We start from the raw sequence: 23,114 nt of genomic DNA, 5'->3' as shown, positions 1-23,114 counted from the left end.
TTGTCCCTTTTTGTTAAATGAGTGAAATGTTTTCAAGATGTACGAATATTTAGGGGGGGGGGGGGGAACTCCAGTACGACAGGTGGCGCTGTGGAGCTATGTTCATCGAGTAGATTTCAACAAAACGCGGTTGAATTCTCAGTTGTCATGGGCGACGGAAAGCGGCGGGCCTGCAGTCAGAGGTCGTGTCCGTCTGGTTCTTGTTTGAACAGCTGTATGCCAATGGACCGGTTTGACGGACAGTCCAGGCTGCTGCTCAGAGCACTAATGTCAGGCTTTTCCGGGGCCAAAACGGCGCTGAGTGTGTTCCATCGGCAGCAACGGGCTAACCAGGAGAACTCACTGGTTAGCTTTATACAGACACTATGTAGAGATGAAGTTGCCTCCCCAGAAGATGGAGCTCTGACACTAACAGTGTAAGTACACAGAATCGCTACCAATAAAATCGAGCTGAAATTGATTACGAAAAGTTATACGAGTTACGGTAGTAACTAAACTAGCCTTAAGACGTAAAGGCAAAACGTTTTACGGTTATTGGATGGAATTGGTTGATCTTATTGCTTTATGCACGTTATTTTTACTTATGTCAGTTTTGCTTTACAAATTTAGTTTATAAAAATATTTTACAGCAATGTTCTAACTACCGATTGACACATCTCCATCTGTTGCTGATAAAGTTAATGTGAATAATTTCAAACTAGAGCCATCTAAACTCTTTGCTTCTTTTGCATGTCAGTGAATGGTTTCACCTCAGGATGTCAGAACAACTCGAGATGTTTTCAAAGTTCAGCTGACTCCTCTCCATTCCTCCAGGTCTACAGTGATGCTGTCACCCCAGTCCCAACCATGACAAGAGATCTCTTTTAGATCATAGCTTAACTTTGCTTACATCTGGAGTTGTTCTGTTGTCAGTGACAGTGTTTCCTGGAGACTGTTTTAGTGATAAGAGGAAAATTTGTGGATATTTTATGGTAGGGAACACCCAATCTATTAAAATAATGACAGCAAAACAAGTGTGTATGTATATATATATATATATATATATATATATATATATATATATATATTCACGTAGGCATAACCATTATTAGAACATAGAAGTGAGTGGAAAATCAACCAATTACATTTAATAAACTTAAAACAATTTTACTTTAAAAGGTACAAGGCACTACCATATAGTGTTTTTGAGTGACTTTCAGCATCCTGTGTGTGCTGGCTTCTATTTTCAGGGAAAGATGCTTCTTCCTTGTACAGGTGCTGGTCATAAAATTAGAATATCATGAAAAAGTAGATTGATTTCAGTAATTCCATTTAAAAAGTGAAACTTGTATATTATATTCATACATTACATACAAACTCATATATTTCAGATGTTTATTTTGTTTAATTTTGATGATTACAAATGACAACAAATGAAAATCTCAAATTCATCATATCAGAAAATTAGAATATTGTGAAAAGGTTCAAAATTGATGGCCCCTGGTGCCACACTCTAATCAGCTAATTAACTCAAACCACCTGCAAAAGCCTTTAAATGGTCTTTCAGTCTAGTTCTATAGGCTACACAATCATGCGGAAGACTGCTGACTTGACAGTTGTCCAAAAGACGACCATCGACACCTTGCACAAGGAGGGCAAGACACAAAAGGTCATCGCTAAAGAGGCTGGCTGTTCACAGAGCTCAGTGTCCAAGCACATTAATAGAGAGGCGAAGGGAAGGAAAAGATGTGGTCGAAAAAAGTGTACAAGCAAGAGAGATAACCGCACCCTGGAGAGGATTGTGAAACAAAACCCATTCAAAAATGTGGGGGAGATTCACAAAGAGTGGACTGCAGCTGGAGTGAGTGCTTCAAGAACCACCACACACAGACGTATGAAAGACATGGGTTTCTGCTGTCGCATTCCTTGTGTCAAGTCACTCTTGAACCACAGACAGCGTCAGAAGCGTCTTGCCTGGGCTAAAGAGAAACAGGACTGGACTGCTGGTGAGTGGTCCAAAGTCATGTTCTCTGAGGAAAGTAAATTTTGCATTTCCTTTGGAAATCAAGGTCCCAGAGTCTGGAGGAAAAGAAGAGAGGCACTTCATCCACGTTGCTTGAAGTCCAGTGTAAAGTTTCCACAGTCAGTGATGGTTTGGGGTGCCATATCATCTGCTGGTGTTGGTCCATTGTGTTTTCTGAGGTCCAGGGTCAACGCAGCCACATACCAGGAAGTTTTAGAGCACTTCATGCTTCCTGCAGCTGACCAACTTTTTGGAGATGCAGATTTCATTTTCCAACAGGACTTGGCACCTGCACACAGTGCCAAAGCCACCAGTACCTGGTTGAAGGACCATGGTATCCCTGTTCTTAATTGGCCAGCAAACTCTCCTGACCTTAACCCCATAGAAAATCTATGGGGTATTGTGAAGAAGAAGATGCAATACACCAGACCCAACAATTCAGAAGAGCTAAAAGCCACTATTAGAGCAACCTGGGCTATCATAACACCTGAGCAGTGCCACAGACTGATCGACTCCATGCCACGCCGCATTGCTGCAGTAATACAGGCCAAAGGAGGCCCAACTAAATACTGAGTGCTGTACATGCTCATACTTTTCATGTTCATACTTTTCAGTTGGCCAACATTTCTATAAATCCTTTGTTTTTATTGGTCTTCAGTAATATTCTAATTTTCTGATATGATGAATTTGAGATTTTCATTTGTTGTCATTTGTAATCATCAAAATTAAACAAAATAAACATCTGAAATATATGAGTTTGTATGTAATGTATGAATATAATATACAAGTTTCACTTTTTAAATGGAATTACTGAAATCAATCTACTTTTTCATGATATTCTAATTTTATGACCAGCACCTGTATTTGTTAAAGTGGAAAAAAGTCTAAGGGGCATGAATACTTCTAAGTGCATTGTATAAAGAGCAACGTGCTTAATTCAACTTAGTGAAAATGAACAGTTTACTTGTTAAAGTGTTTGCATGTCCAGTCAATTGACTGATTGGATGTAAAATAATATCCGTAGATCACCCTATGTGCACCAGTGATATTCAAGCAGCTGTATGGACTATCCTATGAGTGAACACATGATAGCACTAGCACAGATTTTCACACGTAACAGAACAAAAATTATGTTTTAAGATCTATTTTTTTACATCATGAGCTTGAAATCTGTGCTTTATATGCAATTTTCCATAGATAAACCTACAGAAAATCAATATTTCTGTATTATATTTAAATTATAAAAATATATATCTTTATTCTAGAACCTAAAAATAAAAAAGGTAAAGTTATTTCAACTGGAAACATATAACAGAAATGAGTTGTCGTTTATCAAAAGGTCATTTGATGTCTGCAGTTCTAATCAACATTTACTGAGCTGCTTTTAGGTCAAAAAAGCTCTTTGGATTGTGAAGGTTGCAGACCACTGATTTAGATCAATGGGGCTATGAGTCCAGATCTCTTTTATATGTGTCCTATGATGCTTTTCCTTAGGGCATCCTATAGCTATTCAGAATGGTGCATTCACAGAGATTATAGTATGATCTCATGTAACATTATACTTAGGCAATAATCTATTGTCCTTGATTAGCCCTAAGCCACTGTGGCTGAAGACCCTGTATATTTTACGTTCATAAAAATATATTTTATCTCTTCTAGCAAACCACTTGTGTGCCTGCTACAACCACTGTTTAAACAAAACCTGCTGACCTTCCTCTACTTGCTGCATCCTGCTATCCCTGTGCCCGCCGTCCTCCTGCTGCTCAAATGTCTTGGTGAGGACTCCACCCCCACCCCCTGGGTGACGGCTATGGTTAGGCAACTAGAGAGGAAACTGGAGGTGAACCACACAGATCCTCTGTACTCTGAGCAGTGCAACCAGAAACTAAAGACTCTATCCGAACGTTTGGGAGGTTTTTGTGAGACTGGAGGTTGGGCCGACTGCTTTATTAGTCAAACAGAGGAATCCGAGTCACATGCTAGACCTGATTTATCTCAGCCTGGAACTCAACGGAAAAGACGGGCCAGTTTGGACCATGTGGAAGCAGACAGCAAGGAAATGGTTCAGGAGAGTAAAAGGATGAAGATGGACGAGGATGTAGAAGAACTAGTAGAAGTAGAAGATGAAAAAGTGAGGTTGGACACAGGAGGGGGATCAGAAACTCCTGCAAACAGAATCCATGATGACCTACCTGAACACATCAGGGTAAACAGACTCTAAGAGGCAGACTTTTTTTGTTAAGATTTACAATGCAGTTTTACATTTTAACAGAATGATCATATACACCAAATCATTCAAAGTGTGTTATTATTATTTTTTTATTTACTTAGGGATCTGTTCTTCTTATGCAAGAGTTACTGGAAAGTCAGGCTGAGGTAAGAACTATATGTTCATCTTTCAGAGAATGAGAAATGCGATGCAGCTGTTAGTGTCTGAATCTTTCTCTTTCAGTGGGACCAGAGCTCTGCAGATGTGTTTCAAGTGTTAAATGAATGCAACCCAAACCAAGTATGTCTAAATGATCAATTATTTCTGCATTTTGTTCAAGCGCTTTCTATTAGTTCCAGGGTTAATCTGTCTCAGTTGTGTCATTATATTTCCAAAGGGATCTAAGTGTGTACTGGATTCTATATAATTTATTGGAAAACACTTCTATGAGTTGTTTTTACCATATTGCTAAATTTATAACTAAATCGTTTAAAAGGTGAAAAGTCTTCAGAGGATATTTGTTCTGTTTAGGTGGAGATGTTATGCAAGATGCTGAATTTTCCCATCTTACCTGAAGACACACTGCCTAAGCTGTGCAACGGGATTTTGTGCCTCTCTCCTGACCTGAGCTACAGTGCTGCAGCATCGCTCATTAGGAGTGTCCTGCTAGAGAAGGTTGGTCCATGAATGTGTAAAGGAAGCAGTTCAGCAACACTTAGATCTTAAAGAGTTATATATATTTTTTATCTTTATACCCTTAGGTCTCATCCCTGTCAGAACCGCCCTCCAGATGTTTGGTAACAGCGGTAACTTCGCTGTGCAGTCGCTATCCCAGGCCGATGTGCCTCGCTATGATTGAACCAGTGCTGCAGGACAGGAACATAGGTGAGAAACTTGTGCTGCTTAGTTTAGTTAGCATATTTACATGTGCAGCAAGATCTGATGCACAAATCTGCTTCATAGCATCTGTGTTTTTTTAAGCAGATGCATTGATGTAATGTTTTACTAAAGTGCACCATTTTTCCCCAACATTTGCCTCAGAATCTAAATTGCAACTGGTGGCAAACATTTTTTTAAGAATCAGATTCAGTTTGAATTGAATCCCAGGTATTACTCTGGGTTATTGACACATTCACTGAGGTTATTCTTATGTTCAAGTACCTTTTCACTGTCTTTGGCCTAAACAAGTCGGGGTGAATCCTGCTTAAACTTTGTGTTGCTTTTAGGCCCTCCTCAGACAGAACTGCTGAACAGGCTGATAGAAAACTGTCTGGATGTCCATTACAGGCTGCTTGTGCTTCAGTGAGACAAATCCCTTAAATACTACAGTCAATTAAACCACACTGAGTAATTAAGCTTCTGGTATGCAGAGTCCCATTAAACTATATATGTATTTTTCAGAATGACGTTCCGGATTCCTTGGAGTGAAGCGGTTCTCTCTGTCATCCACAGCTTGCTCGACCATAAGGTACTCTATGGACAAGAAGTAGAAACCAGATATTTACATATTTACACTGTATAAAAATACACAAAGATTTTTCCTACTATGTGAGAAAATCAGACTAAACCATTCCTAGTTATGGCCTGCTAGGATTACAAACCAATTTCTATTTGCTAAATGTCAAAGCATTGAGTGTTTATTTTTTTACTTTATATTCAAAACTTTACATAAACTAACATTACAGTGCCTTTAAATGACTTAGGAAGTACCAGATTGTGCTACCATGAAAGATTCATTTGAGATGAATGGTGGCACTGGTGTGAATACAAAGCAACACCTCAAAAAACTCTGACTCCCTATGAGATGATGTGGAAAAATATAAAGAAAGAGCCAAGAAACAAGGAAGAGAATGGGAGACCTCAGCATACGTTAATCATCCTCTGCTACGTTTCCAGTTAAAACCTCTACATCAGGGGTGCTCAAGTCCAGTCCTCAAGAGCTACCATCCTATAACTTTTAGATGCATCTCTTCTCTAGCACAGCTGAATCTAAAGCCCCAATCCCTTCATTTAGCTCAGCATAGGTGTGGTGACGAGTCACTCATTTGATAAAAGTGTGTTAAAAATGGTTGCATCAAAAAGTTGCAAGATAGTAGCTCTTGAGGACTGGACTTGAGCACCCCTGCTCTACATCATAATACAAGTCAGGAGGGAGATGGGTTGTGATGCAAAATATTGGAATAATAAAAAAAAAAACAATCACAAAAGACTTTTTGAAGATGCTGATGATGAGGGTAATTATCACAATGAGACAAGTCCTCTACTACCGGGGAATGAAGAGGCCATAATCCCAAAAGCAACATAAAAAAACAAATAAAAGTCTGCAAATAGACAGAGGGACTAATAATTGCTGCCTAATAATGATAACAATTCGAGGAATTGGGGGGAAGGTTGTAACCAACTAAAGCATAAAGTTTAAGGTGGGAAGATTAGAGCAAACTGCAGGGACAAACTTGGTAAAGGATCGCAACATGTTTGAACTTAGTCACTTTAATTATACTATTTTATATACCTCTAGATTTAAGGAGCAGTGGAACTGATCTAGGGCTGCAACTAATGATTATTTTGCAAATCGATTAATCTGTTGAATATTTTTTCGATGAATTGATTAATAATCGGAGCAAAATTTTCCTTAAAGAAGATTTTTTTTTATCATATTAAACCAGATGAAACTAAAAGCTTTAAACTTGAGGAGTTCTGTATAGTGCAAATTGAAAAAAAATTAAAATATTCAATGCAAAATCTTAATATTTTTTTTTACAATTTTGATATAATTACTGCTCTAATTGGGTCACTCTGTCAGCTAAAGGCCTGTTTTACAGTCGCAATATTTCAGTTAACGATAAATCGATGGTGGAATTAGTTGATGATTATTTCAATAATCTAATTGACTAAAACTATTTGACCAAAAAAAAAAAGGAAAAGTTTGGTCTGATTTGCAATGTCAGTTGTATGATAATTATTGTTAAGGTGTTACCTTTTCATTGTGTTTGTTCTACAGCTGGTTTTGAGTGAGGAGGTATTCACACAATTGACTGAACAGCTCATCAGCCAGGGATCTCAGTTCACCAAGTCAGTGAAATTTGCTAAAATGATGTTAACCGTTCTCACCAAATACAGCAGCCACGTAAGTTTGTATACATCCTATCTCCTAGTATAGCTGTCAGCACAGAGGTCTCTATAATCCTGCGGTTTATCGATTGAATATGTTTTCTTTCAGGTGACTGCTGCACAGAAACACTCTCTGGCAGGCTGCCTGAGTTTAAATGAGACTTTCTTGAAGAAATCCCTTCAAGCTGCTTTGAAACGAATCCCAGACACATGATTGAAGATTTGAGTTATGATATCAATAAAGATTAGTTGAAATTCACTCCACCTGGATTACGCACTTTTGTAAGATGATGCTTTAATTTGCCCCTTACTTTAATTGTCATTCTGTCACATTATCTTTTGGTCTGGTGGATATGCAGAAGGAACATGAAAGCTGCTAAAATCAGAAAACAATTTTTGTTTTATTTATTTTAATGTATAAAACAGATTTGTGCCTGCTTTTTAACAATTACTGTTTCTGTTCAACTTTGCAAGAATTCAGATGAAAGTTATGTTTGTTGGTTTAGAAGTGAGTTTTGTTTAGTTTTTCAGATTTTGCACACACTGGTCGGTTTAAAGATAATTATTAAACAATTACATTTCATGCTTATCACAGGCTAGTTGGATTTGTAAAACAAAAAAATATATGTAGAGAGAGTTTTGACATTCACATTTATAAAAATACTGTGAGAAAAGGTCTTCAGTATTCTCTTATGAGATGTACTTCTTCAAAGGTGAAATAAGAATACCTTCCAGTTATTTAAAAAAAGGAGAATTTGGGAAATAAAACATGCTTAGTTTCTTACTAGATGGAAGTTATACAAAAAGATTCGGTTATATTCAGATAATGGATATTTGGATTATGGTAAAGTAGTACCTTTTATTAGTAGTTATCTATCATTAAGCTTTAGGCATAACAGACTGGATGTTTCTTCACTCCTATCAGAAATAGCCAAGCTAAAATGCCATAATTTAGCTGTTTTTTGCACAGACAAGGCTTGGAAGCATTGTTCAAACCTTCTGTAAAGTTCCTTGAGATGACATGTGTTGGGAATTGGTGCTATATAAATAAACCGAATTGAATTGTTGGGTTTATTTAAATCAGGATTTTCAGGAACCTTTGTGTCGTCCCTCTCGATTAATTCAAAGACCAGTTTGTTTGGGGTTACTTTGCTGTTGAAACACCCAATTATAGAAGTTTTAACAATCCAGCTTGTGGGGAAAAGTAAAATGATGTTTTTGAGTGCTTTTCTTTGGCAAAAATAAAACATTAAAAATTCTGTGTATAGGCCTATATAAAAAATAAAAAAAAGCAAAATACAGCTCTGTTATAGTGGTATATATTTATATCTGCACTTCATGGAACGAGCTTTATGTGCTTTTTGTTATTGTGATTAGATGAAATAATTTAGAAAAACAATTTAAATTGATCGTAGGTTTTCATATGCATCAATAATGAATTAATGTCTTTTGTGCTACTGTAGAACGGTGTAAATAAAGTTAACCTGGGGGGGGAAAGGGGGCGCTTTCTGGATGACGTAGCGCGCCTATAATTTGCGTAACTTCCGCCTGCACTTCCTTTTCCAGCGTAGCGCGACGAAGGGAGCAAGCTGCTAAAATGAGGTTAGCACGATTTAACCTATAAATGTTGAAGATAATGACTTTTCGTGTATCATAATATAACCTATTTTATTTAATGGCTTATAAAAACTTGTTATAGTGTTAAAATTTTATTTTTAATCATGTAGTTTTTCTTAGAATCCGTTAAAAGTTAGGCATGGCGGACCGGCTTACCAGTCACTGACGTCCCCTGCCTTTTTATCAGCAATCATCCAAAGCCATCCACCTACTTACACACATTTTTACACAAGCTTTTGGGTTTTTACAGTTGCCTTACTTATTTCAGATAACTCCCCTCTTAAATTATATTGTTTTGTATTTCTGTTTCGTAGTTTAGAATAGCAGCTTTGCAGCGCTAGTTAAGTATCGCTCACCGGGCATGTTAATAATAATTGAGGGCTATATGTCTGTAATAAAATATTTAAAAAAATCTTATTTATAAAGAATTAGAAGAGAGTTATATTTAACACGTGTTCATAACTGCCATTTTAGAAATTAAAAACGATTATAGATGTCAGCAATTAGCAGACCATGATAGTTTTAACCTGATAATGTTGATATTTGACTAAATTCACACTAGTTAACTAAAATTTAATTAGTTGTTGGGTTAAGTTATAGTAATATGGAAACAATGTGATCTGATTTTATTGCTCATGAATTGTAAGTACAGTATTTTGCTAGTTTTAGCCATTTCAGGGCCAATACATGCTCTCTAAATCTAAGCACTGGAGATGCTGGATATTCAGATTGTTTTGGCTATTTCATGACTGTCTTAAAGTGTTCATATTATCCTGCAGCCACACTGATCACATCCCAGCTCATGCTAGAATCTCTGTAACTCAGTTTGAATTGAGCTGTAATAGATTTTCTGCTATCCTTTATTTTGCAGCAAGGTTTCCAGGGATACATTGTATGAGGCTGTGAAGGAGGTCCTGCAGGGCTCCTTAGCCAAGCCCAGGAAGTGAGTACATAAAAGTGAAACTTGGGCTTTAAAATTGTGTTGTTGTTTTTTGTTTTTTTTTTTAGCAATTTTACTCAAACTATTTCTGTTTTTCAGGTTTACGGAGAGTGTGGAGCTGCAGATCAGCCTTAAAAACTACGATCCTCAGAAAGACAAGCGTTTCTCCGGCACTGTCAGGTTCGACACTTCACTGTTTCACCCAAGCTTCTCTCTGTTTGCTTCCAACACTGTCTGGAGTTAGATTAATCCTTTTTAAATGGGGAAACAAAGCTTAAGTTATTGTGAGGCCAGACAGGATGGGAACAAGCATGGAAAAGAATCTGGGTAGTCTGACTGAGCCCACTCAGTTTCGGCTGGGGTCGGCAAAGCAGGCGGACCCCTACCCTGGGTCTTAAAACATGAGGGGAGGTTATGAGCGGCCGAGCCGGTAGGTTCGTGTCCTCATGCCGACCATTTTACTGTTTCCAAAGAGGTCAGCTGGACACCAACCACTGCAGTGGTTTGGGTAAGATTTCATTCTTAACTTTAAATCAGGGAGGTGAGATGAGCAATTATTTCACATAAGGGTTCCTATGTGCTTTAGGTAAGATGGAAATTCAGATTTTTTTAAAGGTTCTCCACACATCCACTTGGGTGTATGCATGATTCGAAAACATTTGTGTAGTTATTGGACTATTTAATGATCAGAACTTAAAGTAATTGTCCTTTTTACAGACTGCTAAAACTTTGCGGTCTCTGCTGCATTAGTGTTCCTGTCTATTGGTTTATCTTTTGGCTCACCCCTGTCATTAAAATGCAGGCTGAAGACCCTCCCCAGGCCAAAGTTCTCCGTGTGCGTCCTGGCAGACCAGCAGCACTGCGATGAAGCCAAGGCTGCAGATCTCCCCCACATGGACATTGAGGCTCTCAAAAAGCTGAACAAAAACAAGAAGCTGGTCAAGAAACTTGGTGAGTTCAGTCGAATGAAAGACAAAGATGAGTAGTGATATTTAGGCTTAGTACTTAGTTGTCTTGTTTTATTCTTTTTCCCCTAGCAAAGAAGTATGACGCCTTCCTGGCCTCTGAGTCTCTGATCAAGCAGATTCCTCGTATCCTGGGTCCTGGTCTGAACAAGGCTGGCAAGTTCCCTTCCCTGCTCACCCACAATGAGAACCTGAACACAAAGGTGGATGAGGTCAAATCCACCATCAAGTTCCAGATGAAGAAGGTACTGTTTCAGTAAAGCATTTGAAGTCTGTTAGGGAGCTACTTTATTTGTGGTTTAACACTGGCTGTTTGTTGGTAGGTGCTCTGTCTGGCTGTGGCTGTTGGACACGTGAAGATGACTGAAGACGAACTTGTCTACAACATCCACTTGGCTGTCAACTTCTTGGTGTCTCTGCTGAAGAAGAACTGGCAGAACGTGCGAGCTCTCTACATTAAGAGCACCATGGGAAAACCCCAGCGCCTCTATTAATCGTTTTTCTATTAATAAAAGTGGAGAAACTCCAAACGGTGTTGCTGTTTTTGTTTTATTTGAAGTTGCATTACAGTTTTACAGTTAAGAAAACCATGAAATCTCCCTCAAGACTATTTAGAGGCTTAGTATTAAAGGGCTGTGCTCAAAATTAACACATTATTTTAAGTTTCCCGACATGTAATGCTGAAAAGTAATATGCACCTTGCTGTATTAAAAAACAAATAGGTTTGAATTTAAATGTTTTTTTTCCTTAAGGATTTTTTTGTCTTTTGCTCCATTTACAGTTTTTATATATATTTTTTTTTCAGTAAACTGTTTCAGAGGAGTGATCATAGCGCTCTGATCATCAGCGATGTGTTTGTCTCCCTGCCAGCTTCCAGATCAGCTTCTCTGATTGGTTGATGTGGCGCGTCAAGCTGCAAAAGTTTGATGTTTCCATCTCGAGCAGCGTCGGATGCTTGAACGCACCCGACGCGCTGCTCCTGCTGCTGAAAATGTGCTGCGGGACATTTTGCTGCGCCTTGACGCATGTCAACCATTGACTTTGCATGTCAACTAGCTGCTCCTGCTGCTTTTGGTCTGAACGCAGCATAACACTTGTTAACACTGGCAAAAAGCTTGCTGGCCAGTGGCGACCATGACTTCTTTGTCAGAAAGATGTCTTTGGTGTAGACACTTGTCAATCAAACATGTCTGACCAATAGAGAAGCACCCGCCCACTGCTGAACGTTTGTGTCGAAATTATTCAATAAAAAAAATTTGAACTTCAAATTTTTTTTCACTTCAAATAAACAAAAAAAAACAAAAAAAACTTAAAACAACTTTTTGGGAATTGAATGATTAAGACACAAATGTCCTACCCATGTATGGCCCAAACACAAAATAGATCCCTTCAACCAAAGAGAACATTTTCAACAATAAAAAAAAGTGTTCAAATGCAATTTTTTTCAGTCTCAAATATTTTTTTTGCATTCAAAAACTATTTTCTATGATTGAAAACGTTTATCTTTTCATTGAAGTAACTTTTTTTTTTATTGATTCTGTTGTTTGTTTGTTTGAAGCAACTTCTTTTTTGATTGAATAATAAAGGCACAAATGTCCTACCTATTATATGGTCCAATCAAAAAACAATGCAACTTCAATTTAAAAAATTGCTTTAAACAAAAAAGACTACACTTCTATCAAATAAAAAAAATTCAATCAAAGAAAGGCAGTGTTCAAATGCAATTTTTTGAGTCTCAAATATATTTTTGCATTCAAATACTTTTTTTCTTTAATTGAAAAGTTTTTTTTTCATTGAATTGAAGATTTTTTTAATTGAAAATATATTTTTTTAATTGAAGCAAACTTTTTTTTTTGATTGAATAATAAAGAAACAAATCTACCTTCATAAACATTCTGACCACAACATTAGACATGGAGCTCCATAACCATGGGAGGTACAAATCAAAGATAAATTGCTAACTGGTTTTTGAGCATGTCATGATTTTTTGGAGAAGCGTTTCATTCAAAATTAAATAAATAAATACTGTTTTTAATAAATTATTTATACATATTTCATCAAATCAATATAATCTACCCATGTAAAAAAAAATATACAAATACTTGTTTTTTTCTAATTCAGATTTTTTTTATGTGTTATGTATTTATTTCAAGATTTATTTATCTAAAAAAAATCGTATTGTTATTTTGTAAAGTAATTTTATTTTTCATACCAATCTAAAAAACAAAAATCATAAATGAATGTGTTTTTAAATTAATAAATCCTGAAGTAAATATTTTTATTTTTATGTTAATAAATACTTCATATTAAATAAACAAATAGTACAATAAAATCAACCTTGATAGGCAGGCACTGAAAATAGATAAAACTTAAGAAATAAATCTTGAAGTTAATGGATGACAAAACCAACAATGAAACACATTTTTTGTCATTGAATGTAGGAATGTATTTATTTTGTGGGATATTTCATATTAATATACATATAGAGAAGTAGTTTTTTAAATATATGATATTATATTTGCAGACAGGATGAAAAAAGCATCTGTGATTTAATGTCGGACAGCCAATGGCAGTAAAAGAAAAAGCCTTCTTTAACATTGACTCATATAAAAACAATCTGAAAAAGAGACAGCCTGGCTCAGTAGAAAGCCCACTCACCACGACAAGGTGCAGGCTATGAGTAGGGTTATTTATTTGTTCAACTTTCTTGTTTACATCACAATTACATTTTTTTTTACATTACATTTACATTTTTTTTTAACATTTTTAACAAAAATAATTATTTACAGACATTAACAATACATTCATTTATCTATGCATTCTAAAATACAGGGTTGCATGTAGGGTGTGGGGTCTCATTACCCAGGGCAATCACTTGTGAGCATTTTACATTAAGTACATTTTACATAGGTTTCATGTCAGTCAGAAGTTCTTGTTGTGCACATTTGTATGTGAGCCCTGTGAAATCTTGTCTTCAACTCGCCAGGAGTGAACCCATGCATGCACAGGGGGAAGATGCAAGCTACACGCAGAAAGACCCTAAATTGGAAATGGAGCCTTGTTCCTTGTTGATGCAAAGCAACAGTTGTAGAACCTGTAACACCATGGAGCCCTGCATAGTTTCCTTTTAATGCCAAATAGTTAATAGTTGTCAGTTTGCAGTGATCACACTAGGTCTTATCATATATTTCTAAATTCAGCTTTTGTGAAATAGACCTCCTGTTTAACTAATGGGTATTTAGATCAGATCAACCTCATGAAAGTAAACGATATCCGTGTATTCCTTAGGCGCTGCTCTTCCCTCTTGGTGACTGTTATGTGCTTCGGGCACATTAATTATTTATTTATTTTTCCTTCTAGTGTTGCATAGACCTTAGTTGAATCACTTTATTTTTTAGAATCTTGATAATTATTTTTTCTTTTGTAAATCGATTACGCTAATTTGCGTGATATTGGTCCGCCTATAAGTAGGCTGGGTTTCCACCTGTTAGCCTCTCTCTCTCTCTCCCTTCCAGCCTTCTGAGCGATCCACCGTCACAGAGAGTGCGTCCTGACGCGATGCGCACGTCCCCTGTCTTTGTAGGCCGCCGCTGACCTCTCCAGCCTGCCATGCGGTATTTTTGTTCGTTAGCCTTTGTTTTTTGCTGATTTTTTGTAACTTTGACCTGGTGGGACCGGTTGTCCTGTTTTCGTTCTTTTTTTATTTTTTATTAGGGTTTTAACCGTTAGTTCGTTACTAGCAGAGGCTTCGACAGCCCTGTATAGGGTTGGCCCTCTGCTGCAAGGGGAGACAACATCTCCTGTTGTCTCACCTTGATTTTTCTAAGCAGGCTGATGTCATTAATTTGATCCAGTCATATGGGTCGCTGTTTGCTGACATCCCCGATCAGACTCGTGTGCTCAGCCATGATATTGATGTTGGTGATTCCAAGCCTATTAAACAACATCCTTACAGAGTGAACCCAGACAAGCGACGCCGTTTGAAAACGCAGGTGGAGAATTTGATGAAACATGGACTTGCTGTTGCAAGCAGTAGTGCGTGGACTTCGCCATGCCTCCTGACTATTAAAGCCAATGGAGAGGACCGGTTCTGTATGAATTTCAGGAAGGTAAATGGGGTGACTAGGCCGGATTGCTATCCATTTGCTCTGTTCGAAAACCTAGGACGCATCCTTAGAAGACCGGATTCGAAGGCCGATTACGTCATAGCGCGGCGCCGAGGTCTGGTTGGATTCCAAGAGTCCTCGTTATGCGGCCTTAAAATGCGTCCTTCTTTTTGCCCAATTTGAAGGACGGGTCCGATGTATCCTCTGTATTCTTGGATATCCCAGGATTCATTGCGAGACCAAGCAAGCCGTGATCAGAGGAAAGGTTACTTGGCGCCGAACAGTGGTGAAAATTGGAAGTTCAGTTTAATATAATACAACTCTGTGAATAGTTCCGTCTGAAATGAATGAAAATAGTTGTTTTAATGGTTATTGAGTCAGATATGTGGCGGTAATGTTTGGTTTATCTAAAGGTTTTAATCTGTTACTGTGTAAATGGGTTTTGATGTAATTTAAGGACAGATTCTAATATATTTGCAGAGTGGGGACTATAAATCTGATAGGATTTTTATCTTTTTATTGCTATTTTGCACAATATGCTTAACTTCCTATTTTTTGTTGTTGAATATTAGAGATTTTGCAGATATATTTTTTATACATATATTGTTTAGATTTACTTATATCTTTCTACCCCTTTTATAGAATAGAATAGAAAATCTCTTTATTTTCCCACAATGGGCAAATTTACAGCAGCAGAAAGATTATTGAAATGGTCACACAAATGTGGACCTTAGAAAAATGTATAAGAATAACATAATAGGGAAGAGTTAAAATATAAACAATAAAATACAGTAAAGTGTTTTAACAATATAAAACTGGGGAATAAATAACCAATATGCAGCTATGGACATTTTTACAGTCATGGATATTTGAAAATAGCAGCAACATCAGAGATGTGCAGAATGACAGCAGCAGGTTATTTAACTGACTAAGGTTTCTATCATTACATTTGATTTCATTTGTTCCTGCTACCGGTGGTTGGAACATTTATTCCACTCTGGATTCTTGTGAGTGTAGTCTTTGTTCACTTCACAATAAAAAAGAAATAAATAAACAGTTTTGAAAACTTCTGTATTCATTCTTTTCCTGCTTTGTGTGTCAACGTTCACGGTTGCTAAGCAACAGAGCATACGGCGGTAAAACCCGCCAAAGGGTAGACCTGGTCGAATTTACAGCCAAAACTCTTCCGGTCTCCTTATTTTCAAGGACTTCGAAGGATCCAGTCTAGGTAGACCGCGTCCTTGGAGGACCCGTCCTAGGTTTTCGAACAGAGCCTATGTCTCGTATGGAGGATTTTGTGGACCATTTGGGGGCTGCTCAGTTTGTGACCAAGCTGGATCTGCTGAAGGGATACTGGCAGGTACCCTTAACAGCACGAGCCCAGGAAATTTCCGCTTTTGTCACACCCGATGATTTCCTTAAGTATAGTCATGGCTTTTGGGATGTGTAACGCCCTAGCAACGTTTCAACGGCTAATGAATGTTGTATTGTCCGGTTTATCATTCTGTGAGGCTTATTTGGATGATTTAGTGATTTGTTCTGCTACATGGGCTGAGCACGTTGAGCATTTGAGAACTGTTTTTGCGCGTCTGAGTGAGGCTAATTTGACAATTAATCTGTCTAAATTCCAATTTATCCAAGCCACGGTGACCTATCTTGGAAAAAGGGTGGGGGGAGGTCAAGTGCAACCCGTCGAGGCTAAAGTAGAAGCTATTTTGTCTGTTTCTGTACCCACCACGCGTACTGAGCTGCGCCACTATTTAGCTATGGTCGTCAGCTTTTTAAAATTTAGTCTTAGTCACTATGACAAAAATCAATTTTAGTCTTAGTCATATTTAGTTGTTGCCTTCCCGATTTAGTTTTAGTCTTAGTCTAAATGACAAAAATCTATTTTAGTCTTAGTCCAGTTTTAGTCAACACTGTAAATAATAGAACTTCTCCATACACTGCTTTTTTAAACATATGTATTTCACTGTACAGAATAAAACTTCACCACACACTGCTTCCCTTTTTCTCTATTTTATTTATATAACACTGTGCAGAATATAACTTCACACACTGATTCTCTTTTTAACATATATCACACTGTAAACATTAAACCTTTTGTCAGCTTGTTTCCTCATATCCATAAAGTCTTCATCCTCAATGGTCCCTGCAGTGAGGCCAGAACGCCCAATCGACTTTGCCATTGAGTTCTCCAGGGCTTTCTGCTCTTTGGCATCAGGGGTGGGGGTGCATCTCTGCAACAGACTTTCCTTCCTACCCCAACCTCTGATTTGGCTGTGGTGTCACTGTGTCAGGTATCTAGTTGGGAGGAAGAAATTTAAACAATTAATATCCAGTTTATCAGTAGAACATCTTTCTTCTATGACAGAGAGACAGACAGGCACAGGAAGGCACACACACAGCCAGATGCATGCGCGCCCGCATACACACATATACATTCACATGCATGCACGCACTAACACACCCGTTCCTGCTACTACAGGCCCACCCATTCCTTACCGTCTTCCATATGTCAGCTGTTGGCCCCTCAGATGTTGCTTGATTTTCCCTGTGTTCTTCCCTGCCAATTTGAAGCTGCAGACTCTTTGGTGGTGTCCTTCCTCCGGTGTTTTCCTTTGTGTTGTAAACGAAATGGCTCCATACATCCAGGCGTTGTTTAACAAACCGCACACCAGTATCCGCAATGACTGTGAAGTTGAGCTATGAGTATAAGCCCTCTGCTACTACAGACTGAGCGGCACGAGGCACTGTGGGACAGGCGCCGTGTAGGGACAAACGCCGCAACAACGCATAATCTTCTATGACGCTCAAGAAACACTTATATTAACAATTACAAATTAATCATAAACAATCATAAACAATTACATTACATTTCTCAATGTCCATTCGTGAATGGATCGTACATTTCGTCTGTCGTAGTCTCGTTGACGAAAATCATTTTTTGTTTTCGTCATATTTTTATTTTCTGGAATCTATTTTTTTGTTATCGTCTCGTCATAGTCATGGGAAAAAGGGGCGTTGACGAAATATTTTCGTCATCATCATGGTTGACGAAATTAACACTGCTACAGGGGGTTTTGTAAGAACTTTTCTTCTGTTGTTGCTCCGTTGACAGATCTACTTAGCCCTAAAGTGGCTTATGTTTGGTCTGACCGGTGTCAATCTGCTTTCGAACAAACTTGTTTGTTAGTTAAGGCTTCTGTGTTGTCTGCCCCTCACTTTGATGTGCCGTTTAAGTTTGCTGTGGGCACATGTGATTCTGGTGTCGGACCTGTCCTTCTCCAGGATGGTACTGATGGGGTGGAACATCCTGTTTCTTATTTTTCAAAGAAACTTGACAAGCATCAAAGATGGTATTCCACCATCGAAAGGACACTTTAAGATGTATGTAGGCGGTTCTAGCGGGTCTGTGGTTATTTTTACGGACCATAATCCGTTAGTTTTTTTGGAGCGCATGCGCAATAAAAAACACAGTTTGATGAACTGGTCTCTGCGGCTCCAATCGTTTAACATCTCTATCCAGCATGTTCGTGGTAAGGATAAGTGGTGGCTGACGCCCTTTCACGGCTCTAGTTTTTTTTTCTGAATGGGAATGGTTTTTTTTCCCCCTACAAGTTGCATCAATCCCCATTCAGAGTCTTTTGGTGGGGGTGTTATGTGCGGCGGGCACATTAATTATTTATGTTTTTATTTTTCCTTCTAGTGTTGCATAGACCTTAGTTGAATCACTTATTTTTTAGTCTTGATAATTCTTTTTTCTTTTGTAAATCGATTACGCTAAATTGCGTGATATTGGTCCTCCTATAAGTAGGCTGGGTTTCCACCGGTTAGCCTCTCTCTCTCTCCCTCCCAGCCTTCTGAGCGATCCACTGTCACATAGAGCGCGTCCTGACGCGATGCGCATGTCTCCTGTCTTTGTAGGCCGCCGCTGACCTCTCCAGCCTGCCATTGTCATAATGGGTGAAGGAATCTAGCCCATATGCAGAACAACTCGGAGACTAGGTAAAGTTTAAAGGTTTATTTAAAGGATGTAGATAAAAGGGGACAATTTCTAGGTTGGGGAGACTGGTCACGGTTAGGCTCACTACAGATCTGGAGATGAGCTGAGCTGCAGAGAGGGGGGGAACCTTGTGGATCCAGAGGCTGTTGGCAGGCTGAGGGCTGAGGGCTAGCAGAGCTGAGTGCAGACAGGAGGTGAACTGAGAGCTAGGCTGAGACAGTCTGAGTGCTGCGGGCTGGTTCCAGGTTGGGAACAATGTGCAGGCTGGAGGTAAGCTGAGAGCTAGGCAGAGGCAGTCTTAGTGCTGGCGGGCAGGTTTCTGGTTTGGAACCCTGTGCAGCCTGGAGGAGAGTTGAGAGCTAGGCAGAGGCAGTCTGAGTGCTGGCGGGCAGGTTTCTGGTTGGGAACCCTGTGCAGGCAGGAGGAGAGTTGAGAGCTTGGCAGAGGCAGTCTGAGTGCAGGTTGGCTGATTCCTGATGAGCTCTCTCTCTCTCCTGAGAGCTGGGTTGAGACGGTCAGGGTGCAGGCTTGCTGACTCCAGGTTTGGTTCTCTCTCTCTCTCTCTCTCTCTCTCTTGAGAGCTTGGTCTGAGGCAGAGGCAGGGCTTGCTGTATGATTGCAGGCAGATCACAGACAGAGTCTCTCTCCAAGTTATCTTCTGAGGGCGGGCAGGCAGATGCTGACAGGAGAAGCCCTCCAGAGTTAAACAGAGAGCAGGCAGACTGGTCACCGGCAGAGAAACTCTCCAGAGTTTAAGGTTAACAGGCAGGTTCAACCGTAACTGGCGTTGGAGTGTTAGTCTCCTCCCCCTTAAGTAGGCCCAAGGCTGATGAGGAGATGAAAGACACAAAAACAGAGTCCAAAACAAAAAACAACCCACCCAGGTTCCTCGGAGGGGAACGACATCTCCGCCGCTGCAGGAACCTCGGAGGAGGACGACGCCCCAGTTTCAGCAGGTAGCCCCAAGGAGAACGCCGTCCCCGCTTCAGCGGCTCAGCAACAGTCTCAGAGGGGGCCGCGGACTGCGGCTCTGGAACAGGCTCAGAGGAGGCCGCCGACTGTGGCTCAGGAACTGGAGCAGGAGGGGCCGCCGACTGCGGCTCAGGAACAGGGTCAGAGGTGACCGCCGACAGCGGTTCAGGAACAGGCTCAGAGTTGACCGCCGACTGCGGTTCAGGAACAGGCTCAGATTGGGCCGCCGACTGCGGCTCGGGAACTGGCTCTGAGGGGGCCGCCCACTGCGGCTCAGGAGCGGACTCTGAGGTAACCGCCGACTGCGGTTCAGGAACAGGTTCAGATGGGACCGCCGACTGCGGCTCAGGAACAGGAACTGAGGAGTCCGCCGACTGCGGCTCCAGATCAGGAACAGAGGAGACCGCCGACAGCGGCTCCGGAACAGGAACAGAGGAGACCGCCGACTGCGGCTCCAGATCAGGAACGGAGGAGGCCGCCGACTGCGGCTCCGGATCAGGAACAGAGGAGACCGCCGACTGCGGCTTCGGATCTGGAACAGAGGAGGCCGCCGACTGCGGCTCCGAAACCAACATGGAGGGAGCCGTCCACAGCGGCACATGTGCAGCCTCCGAGGGGGCTTGGAGCGCCTCCTGAGGGTTCTTGGAGGCTTGGAGCTCCCACTTAGGAACTCTTGGTGGCATACCTCCAGATTCCTCTGACTCAGAAGCCTCTTTGGAAACAGGCTCAGGGGTCTCAGGAAAGCACAGAGCAAGCTCAGGGGTCTCTAGACGGCACAGAGCGGGCAGTATTTTTGTTCGTTAGCCTTTGTTTTTTGCTGATTTTTTGTAACTTTGACCTGGTGGGACCGGTTGTCCTGTTTTTGTTCTTTTTTTATTTTTATTAGGGTTTTAACCGTTAGTTCGTTACTAGCAGAGGCTTTGATGGCCCTGTATAGGGTTGGCGCTCTGCTGTAACGTTTTGTTTCTTTTGACCAGCTCATCAGGTCCAACTTTCTGTTCATACTTTGGGTTTTTTTCTCTTTTTTCTTTCTTAGAGTTTTTTTTTTGGACACGGGGAACTGGGGAAAAAATCTGACTCTGTTTTTTTGTCTCTTTGCAGAAAAACAAAACACCTGATCTAAAAAAGAAGTTCCAGAGATTAAGAATAAAATAATTCTTTTGAACCTCATGTTTGTCTCGTGTCCTCAGATATGTTGTGGCCTGGGTGGTCGTAACAGTGACACAGAAAACAGGATTGGTTTAAGTAGTTTCCTGATTCTAGGCGCATTAAACCTACAGTTTTGCAGAGGGGACATTTTCTTTACTGATTTTTCTTTCATTAAAGAGTTTTTTTAAGCTTTGACCATTTTTCTTGGTTAAAAGCAGACCTCTCTGGTGGCTTTATTATTTTGATTGGCTCTGTGGTCCAAGTAGAGCCCAATATCTTTATCGCCTTGGTTTGTGGAGGCAAGCATGATGTCTTTTCCACTGTGGAACTCTTGGAGCCAGTAGATTGTTTGCGGGATTGTTTACAAGTAGGCTTTTGTCCACACCTTGATTTTTTCACAGGTAATTTTGGGTCAGTAAAATTGCATGTGGAAGGCTGGGTTGTCTTCTCTTGATTCAATGGAGAACTCTTGGCGGTAGTAGATTGTTGGAGGGACTCTTCCTGGCCAGAGTGTTTTAAATGGCTTACATTTTTTGAAGCTTGTGTTTGCTTTGGACGATTTTCTGTGGGAGGCTGGGTTTCTCTCACACATTTCCTGGGTGTCTGCGATGTCTGCTCCTTGGAGGAACTCTTGGAGCTGATGGGTGGCAGCATTGGCTTGGTTGGGGCATGTACAGCACCATGTTGACTTGCCGTCTTCGTCTGCCTGGAAAAACTCTGACTAACATCAGAGGCTACGAAACCTGATTTTTCATTACAGTTTTCTGAAATCCTTGGGCGCTTTGTTGGAGACATTGGCTCAGCAAGAGAGGCTTCAGCAAGCTGACTACATATTCTCCTTTTCACAGGTTTCACATGTTGCTCTAATCCACTCAAGGATGACTTTTCTTTGGGCTCAAATTGTAATTCCTGCACTTTGGGTAATGTAGCTGACTGAGTTTGAGAAATTGTAGCACCAAAATGACTGAGAATGTTTGGTCTTGCAGGGAGCCTATTTGACTGCTGGCTGGGGAAATTCTGACAAACATTTGATTCACTGAAACAGGAGTTTTCATTGAACTTAATTGGCCACTTTTTTAGTGGCAATTTCTCTGCAGCAGGCGGACTGGCTGCTCTCCGTTTCAGAGATGAAGGTGCTACTAGCTGGCTTGAGCACTTGCTAAAAGTTGACTTTTCCCGGACCTTAAACTGTAACTCACACTGATTGGGTGATGTTTGATTAGCTGTAGCACCAACCTGACTTAGAGTATTTGGTTTTACACAGAAGCTACCTGTCTGCTGCTCAGAGAAACCTTGACCGACATCAGATAGGATAGAACATGCCTTTTCATTGGAAATCACAGGAAACTTTGATTTCTGGGTTTCGTAAGCTGGGTTCCAAAACTGTGTTCCAGAATAACAGCAAAGGCAACAAAAGGAGCACACACATTCGCAGCAAGGGTGTGGGATAAAGCCTGGCTTTGGAACTCGACAATATGCAAGAAATGGATCAGACCCCTTCAAATCTTCAATCCGTGTGACAGTGTAACGCTCGTCTTCAAAGAAACAAGAACAAAATGTGGAAGATTTTGGTTCTGTCACTTTCCCAAAATCAGACCTTGAGGTTTTGGAACCAGATGGATCTGGAACAGTGGTTTTGGACAAAGCAGAGCGTGTAGCTCTATCGTAACAAGTGCATTTGGTAAATGAAGGGGTTTTGTCTAAAGGCACTTTTCTTAACTTAAGCAATGAACGTTTTTCATTTGGATAATTTGGGATCACAGCCATACCATATCTTTGCTCAATTTCAGCACAATTGCACCTACAGAAAGCCTTTTTTATGGAAAAGTTCTCAGTTTGAGCTTCAGGTGGGCTGGGAACAATTGCTAAACTTTCAACCGAGTCTCGATTCTTAGAAGATAAACTGGGTTCTTGTTTTAAAGACATTGTACAAATGTGTTTTTTACACAAATGTTACCTGCTCTAAACTGTAAAATACACAATGGTTTTATATCACTAAAGCTGGAAAAACTGCTTTTTTTATTTCGAAAGTAGTCT

General features: G+C 40.0%; 2 protein-coding genes across 3 annotated transcripts; both read left to right on the top strand.

Annotated features, from left to right (window-relative positions):
* Positions 1-115: 115 nt before the first annotated feature.
* On the top strand, positions 116-7,581 carry fance (FA complementation group E). The gene is made up of 10 exons (XM_038283113.1): positions 116-416; positions 3,662-4,208; positions 4,334-4,378; positions 4,455-4,511; positions 4,743-4,886; positions 4,973-5,096; positions 5,438-5,513; positions 5,613-5,679; positions 7,213-7,338; positions 7,432-7,581. The coding sequence occupies exons 1-10, from the start codon at positions 148-150 to the stop codon at positions 7,534-7,536; spliced, it is 1,560 nt and encodes a 519-aa protein (XP_038139041.1). The 5' UTR covers positions 116-147; the 3' UTR covers positions 7,537-7,581.
* Positions 7,582-8,786: 1,205 nt separating this feature from the next.
* rpl10a (ribosomal protein L10a) lies at positions 8,787-11,374 on the top strand. 2 transcript variants are annotated; one of them, XM_038283114.1, is made up of 6 exons: positions 8,787-8,924; positions 9,811-9,882; positions 9,979-10,059; positions 10,682-10,830; positions 10,917-11,089; positions 11,168-11,374. In XM_038283114.1, exons 1-6 carry the CDS (start codon positions 8,920-8,922, stop codon positions 11,336-11,338), a joined length of 651 nt encoding a protein of 216 aa, XP_038139042.1. In that variant the 5' UTR covers positions 8,787-8,919; the 3' UTR covers positions 11,339-11,374. The 2 variants fall into 2 exon arrangements, with proteins under 2 accessions (XP_038139042.1, XP_038139043.1); XM_038283115.1 differs by lacking the exons at positions 8,787-8,924; positions 9,811-9,882; positions 9,979-10,059 and adding an exon at positions 10,232-10,387.
* The last annotated feature ends 11,740 nt before the right edge of the window (positions 11,375-23,114 follow it).

Source organism: Cyprinodon tularosa, unplaced genomic scaffold (assembly GCF_016077235.1).
Source record: "Cyprinodon tularosa strain WSP-4 unplaced genomic scaffold, ASM1607723v1 ctg19, whole genome shotgun sequence".
NCBI classification, from domain to species: domain Eukaryota; kingdom Metazoa; phylum Chordata; class Actinopteri; order Cyprinodontiformes; family Cyprinodontidae; genus Cyprinodon; species Cyprinodon tularosa.
This window is presented reverse-complemented; position numbering and strand designations above follow the sequence as displayed.